This window comes from Ptychodera flava, chromosome 4, assembly GCF_041260155.1.
Source record: "Ptychodera flava strain L36383 chromosome 4, AS_Pfla_20210202, whole genome shotgun sequence".
NCBI classification, from domain to species: Eukaryota; Metazoa; Hemichordata; class Enteropneusta; family Ptychoderidae; genus Ptychodera; species Ptychodera flava.
In genome coordinates this window covers 46,773,769-46,791,534 of record NC_091931.1, presented here as the reverse complement: position 1 = coordinate 46,791,534, position 17,766 = coordinate 46,773,769, and the positions used below count along the sequence as shown (strand labels likewise).

The window sequence follows — 17,766 nt, the reverse complement described above, 5'->3', positions numbered from 1 at the left end:
CAAGTACATGTGATCAAGGTGCTTTACAATTATTATTACCCCTGGTCACTGGACCTGATATGATACCACTCAACTCCCTGGGGAGCAAACAACAGCTCACATGTGCAGCCAATAAGCGCAGCAGAGCTAAACACACACATTACAACCACTGTCCTACCAGGTACCCATCACTCCTGGGTGGGGAGAAGCAATGAGGAATAAAGTGCCTTGCTCAAGGACACAACACCACAGCCATGCTGGGGCTCGAACTCGCCATCCTTTGATCCTGAGTCCACTGCTCTAGCCACTGGCCCATGATGCCAATGTGACAGCAGTTACTCAGAAACTATCTGAAGATCATTGTACAATAATTTTCAACCAACCTACAGAGTATTACCTAGTGTGACGTGAAAGTAACTGTCCTCTAAACCAAATCTGAAATTATCAGTCCGAAGAGTTTGTTAGTTAACGCTGCCATGTAGATTATGTTTATTCTGATTTATATGACCACAGTGTTCAGGAATTACAACTTGTCAACAACTTGTTGATTTCAATATCGTCAGTGTTGAATTGATATGTTTTGATATGTGGTTAAGATCTGCTCATTGATAATTGTCCTTATGTAGGTGTCAGCATCAGACGAAGACATCGGAGAGAATGCTGACATCACGTATTCCATCATCGAGGGTAACAATGACAATGCCTTTAGTATCGATAGCCAAACTGGAGTTGTATCAACGTCATTTTTATTGGATCGTGAAATCCATGACATGTATCGACTGAAGCTGCAGGCTGTTGACAGAGATGATGACCATGCATTGACTGGCACTGCTACTCTCAGAATTAAAATTGTTGATGTCAATGATAACAAACCATCATTCAATCCACACAGCGGTGTGAAAATTCAAGAAGGTATGCATATAATTGGTCACTGTAACCTTTGTTGTGTCCCTGAACACGTCTTTCTTTCAACATAATTGAGACGTACTCTATTGATTGTCTGTTTGCAACAAAAATGTTGTGAGAATGTTCACAAACCTAGTTATGAAACAGTTCTGTTAAAACTATACTCACTAACTTAATGAACATCAGATGTAGAGATTTAAGAGATTAAAAATTATATATATCTTGGTGTAGAAGACATTTTATGATTTTTTAAAAACTTTTATGCATAAAGATTTATCAGGGTTAACTATTCACCAGCAATGGTATCACTTGGTTCTCATTTGCATATTACCATGGAAACTAGAGGACCTACGTTTTATACACCATTAAGATCAAATTGCAGGACAACTTAATATTAAAAGATATCTGTATGATATTTCAGGAGCTGAGGTTGGATCAATGGTAACCGTGGTTTCAGCCAATGATGCTGATGCTGATAATATCCTGTCATATGACTTTGCTGATGGCGGAAATCCTGACGGCAAATTTAGCATCGACAAGTTTAGTGGAACAATAACTCTAGCAGCTGCTTTAGACTATGAAGAAAGACAAGAGTATATTCTCAATATCAGAGCCCTTGATTCCATACATATTGCATCGTTAGGATTGGATGTTACTGTTGAAGATGAAAATGACAATGCTCCTGAATTCACACAGCCATCGTATGAGGTAAGGTTTTACACTGTGAAAGTCAACTGTCATAAAACCATCATACGTGCTGATACACACTGTTTACAGACTGACTAATTAGTGATGACTTTGTGAGATGAGAGACACTGCTTATCTGGAATCGGCTTATGTAGGAAACCTTTGTATGATTTGAAATGATATGTTGGTTACATTCTGTTGATAATCTCTTTCCTTTGTGATTGTTATATTGGAATTATATTTTGACATATTTATCTTTTGCAGGCTGATGTACTTGAGTTAACTCCAGGAGATTCCTCTATCTTGACAGTCAATGCTACAGATCGTGATTCTGGTTCCAATGCAGAGATCCGTTACAGTATGGATGTGACTCCAGTTCCTGGATTTAGAATTGATGCAGTCACCGGTCAGTTCTGTTACTGCTTTAACTTTTGTTGGGTTTAGAGTCCTCATATAACTTCAATGATAATTTGTTCAACAATGTGTTATTTTCAAGCTATTCTAACATGAGCAAGTTCACAGGGATGAAAATCAAGAAATAAAGTTGTGGATAAATTAATATCATTACTATATCTACAAACTTTCCATAGATGGAGAATATCAATTGATTAAAATGCAGGGATTATGCTGTCTGAGATCAAGCTAACATTGACTGTTTGTGTGATTTTAAGTTTTTGTTCTCTCTCCTTTGAAAGTTGTGTTTAGTTGATCAATTCGTTCAGAGACAAAAACTGATACACTGTCAATTTCATAGTGATTTGTGTGTTTGGTTTTTCAGGTGTTATTTACTCCACTGAAAAGGTTGTATTCAATCCCAACCAGCCAACTGTGCGACTTATTGTCAAGGCAACAGACCAAGGGGTACCACCATTGTCAAGTGTAGTTGCTGTCCTCATAGAGGTCATTGACCTCAACGACAATGCTCCAGAGTTTGATTCTGACCTTTACATAGAAGACGTTAGTGAAGGAGAACCCAAGGGATACGTTGTGGTTTCTGTACACGCCACCGATGCTGACCATGCTAGAGAAAACAAGGAAATTGATTACAGAATTCTGGCTGGGAACATCAACAATATGTTTGAAGTCTCTCCAAACAGTGGAAATATTGCCGTCATGGGTAATCTAGATAGAGAAACATTGGACATGTATGAACTGACAGTGGAGGCTGCAGATAGAGGACAGCCGAAATTGACTGCAACAACTACAGTAGTGCTGACAGTCACTGATATCAATGACCATGCACCAGTGTTTAATGCAAGCTCCTATGAAGGAACAATCAGTGAGGGAGTACCGCGTGGTACGTCCATTGTCACTGTCTATGCAACTGATGAAGACGAAGGGACCAATGCCTTAGTTCGCTATGAAATCACATCAGGAAATGAACTTGACTTGTTCATAATTGGCCATTATAATGGTTCTGTTGCAGTGAAAGGGAGATTAGATCATGACACTCAGAATGCTGTACATCGTCTATCTATTGTAGCGACAGATAGCAGTGTTGATAACCCTCGTCACTCTGTAACATCAGCTGTCATCTATGTCACCGATGAAAACGACCATGCTCCATTCTTCCCAGTCCTGATGTATCTTGAATCACTACCTGAAGAAGAGCCTGTGGATACTTACATCTTCACAGCGCATGCCATTGACAATGACAGAGGTTCATATGGAATCCTGACATACTCCATCAAAGACCAGGATAATGAAGACAGTGAGTTCTTTGCCATTGACTCCAAATCAGGCGATGTCACAAGTCAAAAGAAATTTGATTTTGAAAGAGACAAGAGGGAGTATGTGATTACGATCCAAGTGGTTGATACAGGTGGGAAAGATGCAACAGTTCGAGCTAACATTGCTATTACCGGTATTGATGAGTATGAACCGGTCTTTACGATGAGCCAGTATGATTTTATTGTTCCTGCCAATGCAGAGATTGGAGATGTTGTTGGACAAGTCCATGCTACAGACCAAGATGCTGGTGCTGATGGTTTTGTACTCTACTACTTTGACGGTAACTATCCCAACTTCCGTATGAACGAGACACATGGTTACATTACAGTGGAAAAGTCATTTCTGGAACAGGAACACAAAAAACGAGATGTAAATAATGCAACATATGTCAGATCTTCTGAGGAAAGTACATATAACTTGGATATAATTGCAAGATCTGGGAAACCTAAATCCCTGCAAGGTCAGTGTAGAAGTGTTGTTGTTGTGGATTACAAGTGTGATACATGCCCTGGATCATCACCAGCAACAGGACCTGCACTCTCTGGACTGCCATTAGCATTGGTCATTGTCTTTGCAATTATTGCTGGTGTTACAATCATCGTTGTAATCATCATTGTGGTCACCATCTATGTACGCAAGAAACAGTCTCAACCTCCAGCGCCAAATCCACCACCAGATGGCGCTCACACAGCACAGTCATATGAACATGACATGTTTGATCCAATTGTGATGAGTCCAAATCAACCTGAACATCACCTTATTGATCCACCTCCAAACGGAACCCTCCCAGCAATGTACAGCATGAATGATCCAAGGCATATTTCACGTATGCATTCTCCAAACACATCCATGGAAGTTGGGAGAACCGATGTTTCTGATCAGTCCAACTCAACATCTAGTGGACGTGGGTCTGCAAGTGTTGAAGATGAAGAAATACGCATGATAAATGAGAAATCAGTGGTTTTGGATCATCAGAGTAGCCACAATGGTCGTCGTATGCCGGATTCAGGAATTCAACAAGATGAAGATGCTATCTCTGACTTGTCAGTCAATGAACAATCAGCCAATCAAGTGCTTCGAAGTCTTGGTGTCAATGTGCCCAAGACTGAAAATTTAAACAAAATTCTCAACCAGAGTGTTGAGAGTATGCATATCTTTGGTGATGAAGGTGGTGGTGAGGAGAGAGGCGTAGACTTAGGAACATTTATTGATGCAAAACTTCATGAAGTAGGTGCTGAAGAGAACAATGCCATCATGGATGGCACCAGAACATTTGGAATGGGTGATGATGGACAGCCATCTATGGCAGGATCATTAAGTTCCATTGTGAATAGTGATGAAGAGTTCTCAGGCAGTTACAATTGGGATTATTTACTGGACTGGGGTCCACAGTTCCAACCCTTGGCAAATGTGTTCGCTGAGATTGCAAAATTAAAGGACGAAAGCATTGCCAAAAAACAACTTGAAGATCAAAGATCCAATCACAGACAAAAACATTCTTTGTCACCAAAGGTGAAAAATTTCCCACCTCCGTTATTAACAACAGTTGCACACGGACCTGTGGCTCCAATTCAGCCCATAGCTATTTCAATGAATCAAGGACGTATTAATCAAAGTGCATCTGCTAACATGTTTCCAAGATCACCGATTAGTCCAGACAGTAACTTTACATCACCGGCAATGTCTCCCAATTTTTCACCATCATTATCACCCCTTGCAAATCGGACTCCATCGATTTCACCCATGGTGACACCAATGGGTATCAGTACAGCACCTAGCAGTGCAGCAGAATCAAGTGCCAGCACGCCACAAAGGTCACCCAGGTCATCTACAATTCTAACTTTCCCCTCAATGTCAGGGGCTGATCAAGAAGTGACAATTTAAAGTTTTGAGTCCTACAGTGTTGTAGATGTATAACACAAGCACAATAGAACTTGTTCTTTACAATTGTAGGGGTGTGAAAAATGGGGTTGGGATGGAAAAGGGAATAAGAAAGATATTTGCATAATCAAAGTTTGAAAAAATCATCCTTTAATCCAAACAGATTCCAGATGTTACAAACTGAATTCTATTTTTATATCCTGAATTCTTCTCAGGACACAAGTGTGTGCTTTTCTAGAAAATGTAGAAAAACATCAGTCTGTATTGCCTTAGGAATTCAATAACCAAATTTTCAGATGTTATTGTCTTCCTGAACTGAACAACGTGCCTTGAATTTGTACAAAGGGAGAAGATTTTGTAAATAGATGAATACCTTGTATATAAATGACGCTTTGAATGTGCATAAGAAAGTGCATCAGACTTACTTGAATTTAATTTATTCAAGTAGTAACATTTCCTCAATCATGTAATTTGGTCAACAAAGTAGACAATTTAAGAGGAGATTTTTACCATGTATAGATCAAAGTATGAGATTGTCTTTACAAAATCTCTATTTTCCTATCTCGGGTAAAAGTTTTTTAACAAGAATAAAGTTGATATAATGGGACCCATCAATGTCTCTGTACACTGTATTTTTGATGTCCAATTTTTGGTTTGAAATTGGAAATAACCCTATCAAGTTTGTAGCAAGTCAAAATAATGTCTATTTCATTCCATCTAACATCCGATCTCTTTCATTCCATCTTGCAAATTCTACATGGATTCTTGAAGTAATATTTGGATACCTATGTAGAGCAATATATTTGATACCAGAAAATACTTGCAACTCAAATAAACAGTTTGTGTGAATTGATACAGATCTCATGTTAATTAGTGAGTAAGACCCAGACATAAACCCATGTGTATATTTTAATGTCCTTGTAGAATATGTGTCATGTGATTTTAATAAACATGGGTGACATGTGGGATATATCATATGAATTAAACAGGTTTTTAATGGAAAACACTTTATCAAAGATATTTTACAGAACTACTATACTTAATTTTTTTTGTTTCAATTGCAACAGTATGTATGGTAATTGAAAATGTTGAGAGTGTAGCATGTTATTTTATGAGTAGTCAATTCAAATAAGTTTAAGAAAGTCCCACTTTTTTGTTTTTTACAGAGTTTTACTAGGCCTGTACGTCATCTTTTCAGTTTGATATCCTACAGAATATATGTGTGTTTCCATGTAACTGTGTAGTCATATCGGTGTTGGTAATCCCTCATTGGCTAAATTATTTCCTAATTTTTTATTAATACACATAAGAAAGCTGCCATTTATCACTCTGCTATTATTTTTTACATCTTGATTACAGAAAATAAACTACAGTATTATTATTCATAAAATGGTATTGTGTTCTCATTTATCAAAGACTCATAAGTCATGTGCAAGGCAGAGTAGCTATGGAATTGTTGACAGAACTTTGGATGGACTGTTTTTATACTTTGACACACAATGCTATGCCTACCATGGTATCATATGTGGATAAATCATCTTTGTACAAAATAAGTTAACCGTGACCAGGAGAAGGTACTATTTAGGACACTTTGTTATTTAGAAGTCTTGCCTTTGATTTGTTAGTTCTTACTTGTTCAATTCTTATGGTTGTAAATTTTATGCCTCATAATTATGGCCGTTAAGTTTATCCATATATCCTACCATGGTGGTGGTTAGGTGGGCATCAAGCATCTGAATAAAAACGGCCAGTCTCCATGTTCACCAAGGAATTCATGGCTTAAACTTGACATGATAACCAGGCTTGATAGTGTGGGAAGTCCATGGGAAGTCCATGGTAAGTTCTGTAAGGTTACTGTGATTTGCAAATTTGAAGTTGTCACATAGCATTCTTGAATAGTTTAATGTACATAACCCGAAAGCCACTGCTACAATGGCCAACCAACAGAGCCCTCGGAGCAACTTGCAAAATAATGAAGTTAACATACAATAATTTTGGCATATTTCAGTGATCGCGTCATAGCTTTAGACCTGTATAAAATATAATCAATCATTAACTGTCAAAGGTCAATTTGCAGCGAATTCTACAGACTGAATTGATCCAAGAGAATCACCTATTGGTACCTACAGGAAATTTGTACATATTCTTTGTTTGAAGTACTGAAGGGGCATCAGTGTTAAAACTTTCACATATTCTTTTATACTAGTTAGTCAAGTCCTAAAATACAATATAACCTGTCTATACTGAATCATTCAGGGACTGAGAAAATTGTTCAGTTTTGAGAGGTGTACGGTCTATAGAGGTCCTTTTTACATAGAGTTCTATTGGAATGGGACTGGGAAAGGATTCAGTTAAGACAGGTTTCCAGTTTAGATAGGGTTCGGTTTTGACAGGTTTCACTATAATTGAGTTTGGCAATGACAGTGTTTCCATGACCTGAGGTACAGGAATGCTAAAACAGGACCTTGCCAAGGTACAAGTCATTTAACGTTTGACTGGCAACTTGATTATGTAAAGGCATAAAGGATCACAGTTTCTTGAATTTATAATCTAGTTCCAAATTGTTCAAATCTCTGAAAAAGTGGTTTATTTAACTTAGACATTCTTCACCATATTTCATCATATTTTTGGCAGAGCAGGTGAGAATGTCTCAGTAATGTTAACGCTTGGCCATTAAATGGCCAATTTTCAATGTTAAAATATCAGGATCACTTGCATTGTGGGAGGTTACTTGCATGACCTACTACCTGCCATTCAAAATTTTACTAAAAATGTCTCAAATACAGTAAGACCTTTAAGTGTCTCTCAGTGTGACACTTTTCAAAACGTGGAACTATTTGTAGGGTGTATGTGACTTTCCTTCATATCAGCTGTACATATATTGCTATTCAAGAAAGGTGTAGGGTGTCTTCACATCAATTTCTAAGCTATGCTTGCAAACCCTTGAACTTGAGATGTACCATTTTTCTGTAGGGATAGAAGCATAGTGTGAGAATGCAACTGGATGATTCAGTTTGTCCAAAATCTCAATGTGTTATAAGGACATACTAACATCTGCAAGACTTTCGTGACACACTTGCACTCACCAAGGTGTGAATTTATCCTAAGAATGTGTTTTCTGTACTGCTGCTGTAAGCCTTACAAACCTTGTCATGGTCTTCCTTCCATGGTTATTATCATCCCTGGATATGACAATGTTTCCTTCCACTGAAACTTTGTTACAGCATCAACATCCAGCCTGTATGTTTTCACAGCATTTCATTTACTTTCAGCATTGATACGCTGACGATGTGACACAGCAACCTACAGAGGGCGATATATAGCTACATGTAACTTGCAATTTTGACTTTGTGGTGTCAGTGAATTCTCTCAAAGGTATATCGGATTTCATATGGATTCTGGTGCTTTACATCATTATTGAACAGATCACAAAACAATCAACAGCAGAACATCAGCATCAGTTGCAACATCAGCATCAGTAGCTTGAGTTCACAAAGCAATCAAACTGCAGAACATCAGCATCAGTTGCAGCATCAGTAGCTAGAGTGCACAAAGCAATCAAACTGCAGAACATCAGCATCAGTTGCTAGTGTTCACAAGGCAATCAAACAGCAGAACATCAGCATCAGTTGCAACATCAGCATCAGTAGCTTGAGTTCACAAAGCAATCAAACTGCAGAACATCAGCATCAGTTGCTAGAGTTCACAAGGCAATCAAACTGCAGAACATCAGCATCAGTAGCTTGAGTTCACAAAGCAATCAAACTGCAGAACATCAGCATCAGTAGCTAGAGTTCACAAAGCAATCAAACTGCAGAACATCAGCATCAGTTGCTAGAGTTCCCATGGCAATCAAACTGCAGAACAATCACATACATACAAGTTGCTGTAACATTAATAAACACTACGGAAACATCAAATATTGTTTGCAGTATCCTTTATTGAATAGGATTCAAATTTTCTCAAGATTATTCCATTCAATCTGAGAACTACTGCTTCTGAATAGCAACACTGATTCTGATTCTGAGGAGTACTTCACAAAGGCTGATTTTGTTCAATATTTTACTAATAGGTTAAATTTGTAATTCAAATGGACAACAGTGCAAACTAATTCAGGTAAGCAAACTTGAAGGCACATAGAAATATGTGCATTTCCATTCGCGCTTGTACACATGGGTTTGTTTGTACCGCTATCATTGAGCGTACTGAGTCAGTTAAACACATCACGTCCTTTTTATTCTGAAGTAGTACCATTCTAGGCTGTGCAATAAACACATGCCACAAGTTATGATGACAATGTTTCTGAAGTAAGTAATCACCGTGGTGTTTCCTTTACCAATCCACAAATTTTGACAACACTTCCATGTCATTTGAATGGAAGTACTGCTACTTTTCCTTTATTTCATCATGGTCCCTCTATCACCGGATAGAGGGGCCATAATTTCATGAAATACTCAACAAGAATTACTCTTATCTTCTACACAATGCATAAATTTAAATCTCATACCAACAATATACCCCAAACTCTTTCAAAGAAATATTTCACAGATAAAAATGGCAATATGCTATATATATATGAAATACTTTTAGGTTTATAAGCTGCCATACAGGGCAAGATTGGACAAGTTTACGTTCAAGTTTGACAGAAATAAATGAAAGGAATAAAAGTTAAAACTTGCAACTGCTTCTCATGAATTTTTTTGAAGTTATTTGTGACGTCACTTTGCCACTGAACATTTCACTAACCAGTAACAGTAACTAGCTGCTTGCTCAAAGTTCCTGTTCAACTTGTAAAATGAAACTTCAAAACTTTACATTTACAATTTTTCAGTTGTAAATTCTCTCTCAAAACTACATATTTTCATTTCTGACACATGGAAGAAAATTTGTGAATTCTACAACGCCGGAATATTTCAAAACACCACCAAATAGGACCTGGCTTTTCCCTACAGCAACAGCTTACTGGTTGCTGGTCTGATCAACTTCACTCATATCTACACAACTTTATAGTCACAAAAACTTCCACTGCAGAACGAAATCTGTGAAATTGTTACAAACTCTCTTGATCATGCTGAATACAAAGTATTCTCAGATTTGAAAAAGTAAATACGTTGCTTCATGAAGGCTTTCATAAATTATAGAATAATTCAATCACAGAAATACAAAAGCACGGCATACTAGTGATCTATCGTGTGACAGTAGGAGATATGTTAAAATGTACAATATAGACTTAATAGTTTCTGATACTGTATGTGTATGTGGTTTAAAAGACTGTTCCTTCTGAAAAGACAATAACACTCCAAAATGATAAATGATTTTCACATCAAAGCTATGATCACGGTATTTTGAGTTTTATACCGGTACCTGAGATGCACTGAAAGACACAAATTCTAAACACTTGCATTCTACTTTCATGAACTCTTGCCATGTTTTTATCCACTTTTCAAGTGTTGCTGACACTTTACAAAGTGAATGAATTTTTAAATAAATATCTGCTTAAAGTCAATCAGGCAAGGATACATCACGGTCCCTCCACAATACATGTATACCGGTAATATTGTAATGTTGATCATGACCTCAATCTGTAGTAAAAATCACAGTAATTAATATTAATAACTGTAGAGTATTGACTGTTGATTGCGACAAACCTTAATTACAGAAAGCACATAAATGTCTGATACACGTGTGTACACATACAATACAGGAGGCACCGTGGCCCAGTGGTTAGGGTAACGGACTCACTGTCAGAGGATGGTGAGTTCGAGACCCAGTTCAAGATCCGGTAGGTCCAGAGTAACAGACTCACTGTCGGAGGACGGTGAGTTCGAGACTCTAGCACGGTGTTGTGCCCTTGAGCAAGGCACTTTACTCCTCAGTGCTCCATTAGGGGTTAGTGGGTTATCTAATTGTAATTGGGCTAACGCCTGTTGGATGATGGACTGAAAAAAAAACAAATACAGAAAACATTTATGCTGTTTTATCCACCTGTCTACCAGTACTGTTTTCAGCTAATTTGCATACTCTACGGTCAATATTATGTAAACAGTGGTGCATTTGCTTTCTACAAAATTAAAAATAAAAATATTACATTCAAAGGGTATGTACATTGAAAGGGTGATATATTCTGCACTAATTTTAGTCATCAAATATTCAAATGTAAATAGAAACATCAATAAATGCTGGTTATTGAATGTACATAACAAATGCATTTATGAGTAAATGGTATCTTTTCAGAGTTCATTCACTCATTCAGTGACAAACACAGTCTTTTTGATAAATTTACTGTCATTTGATCAATCTAATTAACAAGCAAATATTTTTACAATGCAAAAATCACACAAGAGCTTTTGCCCTGAAAAATTTGGATCATTTTGTGAAAAATATGTTACAAGATAATTGTGAAATGTTTACTTTCCATAAATGTATACTCTGAGACAACATGCTCACATAATGTACAATGAAAGTTATGCACTTGCTGCTCATTTTTCACAGTACAGTTCCTGCTCCCTGCTATACAGTGTTATTGATGTGAGCAAGCAGAGTGTTGCAGAGTATATCGCTGAATTTCAGCCAGTTGAGTACAGCTATACCCAATTTAAATAATGAAAAAAGGTATATGTAAAGGCAGAAGGATAAGGTAACATTGAGTAACTGAAAATGGGCAATGAGAATTTAAATTACAATACAATAAAGTATATTTCTATATCTGTACACAAGTTAACATCCTTGTCATTCCCACTAAGATGAAAATAATATATTTAAACTGTCAATTGTGGTCATAAATTTGATAGAACTCAAAGTGCATGTAGTTAATGAAAAGAAATATCACTGAGATGTGTAGACTAATACTGATACTGATATCATTTCAGACTTACAACTCACTGTGTGGATGTTTAGATTTAACAATAAAAGATTTGTTACTTTTTGTTCATATTTCTACACCATTATAATTGATAGGTAGCAATATTTTTATAACTAATTTAGGAAACAAACACTTCATACTCCAGACCTCCACCAATATATCTGGCTTGTACAGCTAGATCTTTGATTTTGTTGGCAAGTTTGTCAACACCATCCCTTGTGATCTGTCCGCACATAGACACATCAAGATGTCTAAGACAACGACAATACTTTGAAAGGGACACCAGTGATTGGTCAGTCACATTGTCACAACTTGACAGGTCAAGTAGAACCAATCGGATTAAATTCCTTGCAACCATGGTAACACCTGTATCAGTTATTTTCTGACACTGACTGACACGAACTTCTTCTAAACTTCTGTTATTCTGGGCGATAGCTTTAAGGCCTTCATCAGTTATCTTTGGACACATGCTGAGATCTAAATGCTTCAATTCACAGAATCTAATACCTAAAGAAATGCCCACATCTGTGATGTGTTGACAGGCATTCAGACTTAAACTTTGCAACCCTCGCAGCATATATATGGCTGTATTCTTATCTTTCCGCATTTCTTTTTCTATCTCCGAGTAGGAGATTTTCTTTGGGGGATTGCTTTCACCATCAGCAGGAGCACTAAACATTCCAATGTTGCCATAATTTCTGGAAAACCTTCCACTGCTGTATTCATTTTGTTTCCCTGGAATTTTCATTTTCAGACCTTCCCTTCCATTTGGTTTTACATCCTCCTTGCAATCATCTTCATCCTGATAGATGTACTTCTCTAATCCAAGAAGTCCAACATCGGTTATTTCTTTACACCATCCCAACCTCAACAATCGAAGCTTTCCAAATGACTTGGCTATGATATTAACACTCTTATCAGTGAGTGGGAAACATGAGCTCAGTTCTAGCTCTGTCAAATCTTTCATGACCTTTGACATGGCCAACACTACATCATCTTGGACTAAACTGCAGCAGTTCAGATATAGAGAGACAATGCTGGAAGTATTTGATGGACAGAGTCCTTTAATCAATGCCTGGGAAGTGAGTTGGTAGCAGTCAGACATGTTGATATAGGTCAGGTTAGGAAGCCATAAGCAGAGTTCCTTCACAGCAACATCACTGATGTATCTACACTTTGCAATGTTCAAGTGTTCAAGTTCATGCAGATGTTGTTGGATGGCCACAACTGATCTGTCTTGTAGATCTTGACAGGAGCTGATGTCTATTTTTCTTAGACCAGTCTGTGTTTTCGCAAGGACAGCTATGCCTTCGTCAGAGAGATCTCTGCATGACTTGAGTGATATCTCTCTAAGTTGTAGATCTGGTACATTGACGAGAGATGTGAGACATTCATTGGTGACAGCTGTTCTACTTAAGTCTAAAGACTTTAGTGTTCTGGCATGCCCTTTGATGTACTTCAACACATTGGCAAATGTCAGTATTGATTCTGAGTTGCGTCCTTTATGACCTCTGTAGGGGTCAAACTCAATAGCTAGATGACACGAAGCCAGAGCTAACTTCTCAACATTTGGAACACATGACATAATTCTACTGAACAGTGAATCAGATAAGAACCTTATTGAGCTGAGATTCAACTCTTTCAGATTATGTAGAGCAGATTTTACTTTTTCCTGATCTTTGGGTTTTTCCAACAGCTTACCAGACATGAATAAACTATTGCAACAGCTAAGGTCTAAACTCACAAGATGGTGACAGTACGGAACTATTGACATGAAAGTTCCCTCTGTGATGTCCGATCCTTTCAGAGACAGGGAATGTAAGTTTAAACCCATGTACTGACAAGCTTTTTGGATGACTTCCCTGGAGTGTGATGAACCATCAATGTTGTTGAGCACCAGGTTTGGACTTTTACGCCTCCCAAAACCAATTATAGGTGCCTCTGTTATGGACGGTGTGTGGAAATTAATGACAACATCTTGCTGTAATATTGGATCCATTGCAGCTTCATACCACTTCTTATTGACCAGTGCTGCATCTTTCCGGTCAGATAAACTCAAATATCTCATTATGTGTGATACCACCTGTAAGATATGACCAATAAATAGACATCATTCAGGATACTAAAAGCGCAAAGGATGTCTTAACTCAATTCAAGGTAACAGTTCTCATTATATTTCTCCCTACATTTGGTCAGTTTTCACAAATAGTTTCATTGTTCTCATTTCACAGCTTTAATAACCCCCTCCCTCCCCTCTGCCAATTACCCAACAACACCTCTTGTATTCTACGCAGCATGATGGCCAGTCATGTTGAGGATATTCCTCAGACAACCAGCAAAGTCTGGAAAACAGACGTAAATGATAATCCTATGTGGCATAAGACAACCAGCAAAGTCTGGAATACAGACATAAATGCTGTATTATTCTACAGATTCAAAACAAGGTAGTTCAAAGACCTACATGTATGACCTTAGCAGCCAAGTAAGTACAGCAAATGGTGGCACAGAAAAGTCAATGTTTGTAAGATAAGCAGAGCTGTCAATGAATGTTCAGGAAATTTTTTCTCGGCAGGGGTGAGCCCAAAAAAGGTCTGGTAACCTTTTTGACTGCACAGTTACATAATGCTTAAATTTTGCTGATCTATATGCTGACAAAATCACAGAATATATACCAGTTTGCAAGAAAAAACAATAGAACAAATAAATCAGTGGTAAACCATGATTAGTGATTGGTGCATCATGAGATGTTGACAGGTCACCACAAATATCACAGGCAATGATGAGTACATTTCTAGAGTGAATTGATCAAAACAGAGTAGTATACCTGTTGATGAGGTGGCAAATTGCTAGTACATCATAACAACACAATACTGATAATAATTCTTTCAGAGAATTCAACCAAAATATTTGGAGTTTCAAATTTCTTGTTTTAATTTTTCTTCTGAGGATATTTGGAATTCCACATCTTGAAACACGCCGCATAACTGGTTTGGATGAGTGTATTTTTGTCAAATTTTGCCAAGTGAGTGAAGGCTAAACTGATTACTGTGAATTACTATCAACATAGCTATCACACTACAATAGCATTAATTTTAGTTTTGATTTTGTTCTTCTGATGTTAAACTTTAACCTGAGGGTAAAAATCAGCCATGTTTCTACCAGTAACTGTACATATACTGTATAGGCTTTGCAATCACATTACAAGTTACATAGGGTTTCAGTATTCCAAACTCACTCTACACTTACCAAATCACACTGTAAATATCATGAAGTATGACTTTACACATTTTCTGTGACAAGGCATTGATAGGACTTGTTACTTGACTATGGGTGACAATGACAGTGGGACTGGGAACCCTTGCTTAGTGTATGCATTAGGAATTTCTTGTCAGGGCAAATGTATGGATACAAGCTGATCATGGACATAGTGAAGAGTGTTTGGTGGTATGCAGAAAGGAAAAGCTGCAAATGATGAAAATAAATGTGTTTCCAATTCATTGAAATTCATAGATCAGACACATGCTCAATATACATGCTACTCAACAGCCCTTACACACTCTAGTTTATGACATAACAGTATTACTACCATCAAAAGTTCAGATACAAATCACTAGACCTTGTGTAACCAAAACAATATTGTGCGGCTCAGTCTTACATGGTAAAGATGAAAAATTATTAATTAGAGTTAATGTGGATCACAAATTTAAATAATTAGGACATACTGTAAAAGTTACCTGTTTTCCTGTCAGGTTCACTCATTTAGTAAAAATGTTAATTTGACATAATCTAGTATTCCATGTAGCATGTGGGTATCTTTTAAATGACTTTATAGTATTCACTTGAAGGATCCTTAAAAACATTTATAAACATGATTGTAATCAACTTATCTAGCCAAGAGATACTAAACTAGGTGATTATTACTGTTTTTGATAGTGAGATTTTTCTCGTCACAGTAAATGACCCATTCGGTTACTTTGCTTCATATGACGCAGGTTTTAAATGACTAATTGACCTGGAAAGGCTTAGGGGTTATTTAAACTATGACTTGCAATTTCTGAGATAATCCTGACATAAATTAACAATAAGAGATCACATTTGCTGCAAGATCCACAATTTTTCAATTAACTTTCAGAATGGTATAATTATCAACAGCTGACCAAAAGTAAAGTATTTTTCTTTCTAGAGAGCAGTTGAATCAAAATACTGAGCTTCTTTGTAATTGGAGGGGAAATCTCTACAGAAACTAAACAACAGAGTTCAGGGGTTGATCTAGACAGGGGGAATGCGCAGCAGTGGACAAATTGAGTACTTAAATTTAACTGCCTGTTGTAAAATAATGGACAGTAAGTTGATCCATATCACCATCATTTCTTTCTAACTTATTGTATAACTTGAACAGACATAGCTGTGGTGTGAAAATAGATGTGTACACATCTACTTGACAAATCCTGTGACAAGTCAATAGGAAATTGAGAGAAAGTACACTTTTAGACCAAGTACTGAAAACCTTAACTTAGGTTTTCTGATAGACTTGTTTGTAGTCTACAGAACCGTACCATGCAGAGATATGTAGATGTTACACCTTTGAGGAAGTTTCTTATCAACTCATGAAGTTTCAAAGGAAATCCACTGATGAATTCATTGGATGTATCAATATTCACATGATGAAGTTAAGCGTTCGAGTGTAAAGCGATATTGAAATCACATATACGGAATATGCTATCTTTTCTTTCAATGAAATACATATTTTAATGTGTAATTTTAATTTCTTGCAACTTATGCAAGTTGCATTTCTGTCAATCTGGTTAGTATTTGAATAATAAAAGTACTCTTACATTATTTGACATTGTTTAGAACAATTTTGAGAGGTACCGTTAGCTCTATTTCTATTATATATGTTACATTCACACCAACAGACATGTAAAATGTCCCGATGGCAATAGAAAGTGTACTTTTCCACTCTTATTCTCACTGTCCGATTTGGAACAGTTAACCTTTTGACCTCGCTATATTGCATAAACCTATGGAAACGCGTCGTGCGTTGGTCGGTCTCATGTAGATTTTGATTTTGCCTTCTGTGTCGTATCGCTTTATAATAGTGAAGCTTATGTACATCTATTTCACTTCTTATTTCCATTATATTGATGCAGCTTTTGGCTAATCTATCCCGCATTTCACGCGAAATCGACAATCATCTTGCAGTAGTTTGACTTACCTCTACGGGGAGTGTCTCCGCCATTTTTGTTTACTTCCTGGGATTGACAGTCACGTGTTACTTAATCGACAAAACACTGCAGGGCATCATGGGTACAGAATCTCATTGCACGTGTACATGTACGTACTCGTGGTCTCCGTGGACGGTGGAGGAAGGGCACATCTTATATTTTATCCCCCCCGCCACCCAATCAATGGTCATCGTTGACGTGCATTTCTACATTATTTCTACATTTTCAAGTACAGAAATAACATTATCCATGTGTATAACGACAAGGAAGCTTAACCCGACGATGATTTAACTTTACAGTAAACTTTCAGCGGCACTTTTCCAGAAACGATATTGTACGAAGGAGGTAAAAAAGACTCTCCAGTTCGCTGAAGAAAATTAAAAGTGTACATGAGATGAACAAACGTAAAAACCTATTATTTCCACAAAATATCCCCAAGTTTCCCAACAAGATGACTTTACTGAAAATTGAGATGAAATTTTACTAAAGATAAAC

The 17,766-nt window shown here is 37.1% G+C and overlaps 2 protein-coding genes across 3 annotated transcripts in view; one reads left to right on the top strand and one right to left on the bottom strand.

Moving 5' to 3' along the window:
- The window catches only part of LOC139131971 (protein dachsous-like), a 62,372-nt gene extending 55,798 nt beyond the window's left edge, over nt 1-6,574 (top strand). For both annotated transcript variants that reach the window (XM_070698310.1, XM_070698309.1), the window contains 4 exons: nt 606-891; nt 1,307-1,593; nt 1,837-1,978; nt 2,351-6,574. In XM_070698310.1, coding sequence (XP_070554411.1) covers nt 606-891; nt 1,307-1,593; nt 1,837-1,978; nt 2,351-5,187 — 3,552 coding nt within the window. In that variant the 3' untranslated portion in view covers nt 5,188-6,574. The remainder of the gene's footprint in view (nt 1-605; nt 892-1,306; nt 1,594-1,836; nt 1,979-2,350) is intronic.
- Nucleotides 6,575-9,104: 2,530 nt separating this feature from the next.
- On the bottom strand, nt 9,105-17,381 carry LOC139131976 (uncharacterized). Its single transcript, XM_070698318.1, has 2 exons — nt 17,262-17,381; nt 9,105-14,129 (listed from the first exon to the last, which is right to left on the bottom strand). Exons 1-2 carry the CDS (start codon nt 17,283-17,285, stop codon nt 12,165-12,167), a joined length of 1,989 nt encoding a protein of 662 aa, XP_070554419.1. The 5' UTR covers nt 17,286-17,381; the 3' UTR covers nt 9,105-12,164.
- Between the last annotated feature and the right edge of the window lie 385 nt (nt 17,382-17,766).

Excerpts from the sequence above, each read along its gene's own strand:
- LOC139131976 (XM_070698318.1), bottom strand. The coding sequence starts at position 17,285 with ATGGCGGAGACACTCCCCGTAGAG. Across the intron at positions 14,130-17,261 it reads CGGAGACACTCCCCGTAGAG|GTGGTATCACACATAATGAG; the intron begins GTAAGTCAAACT and ends CATATCTTACAG.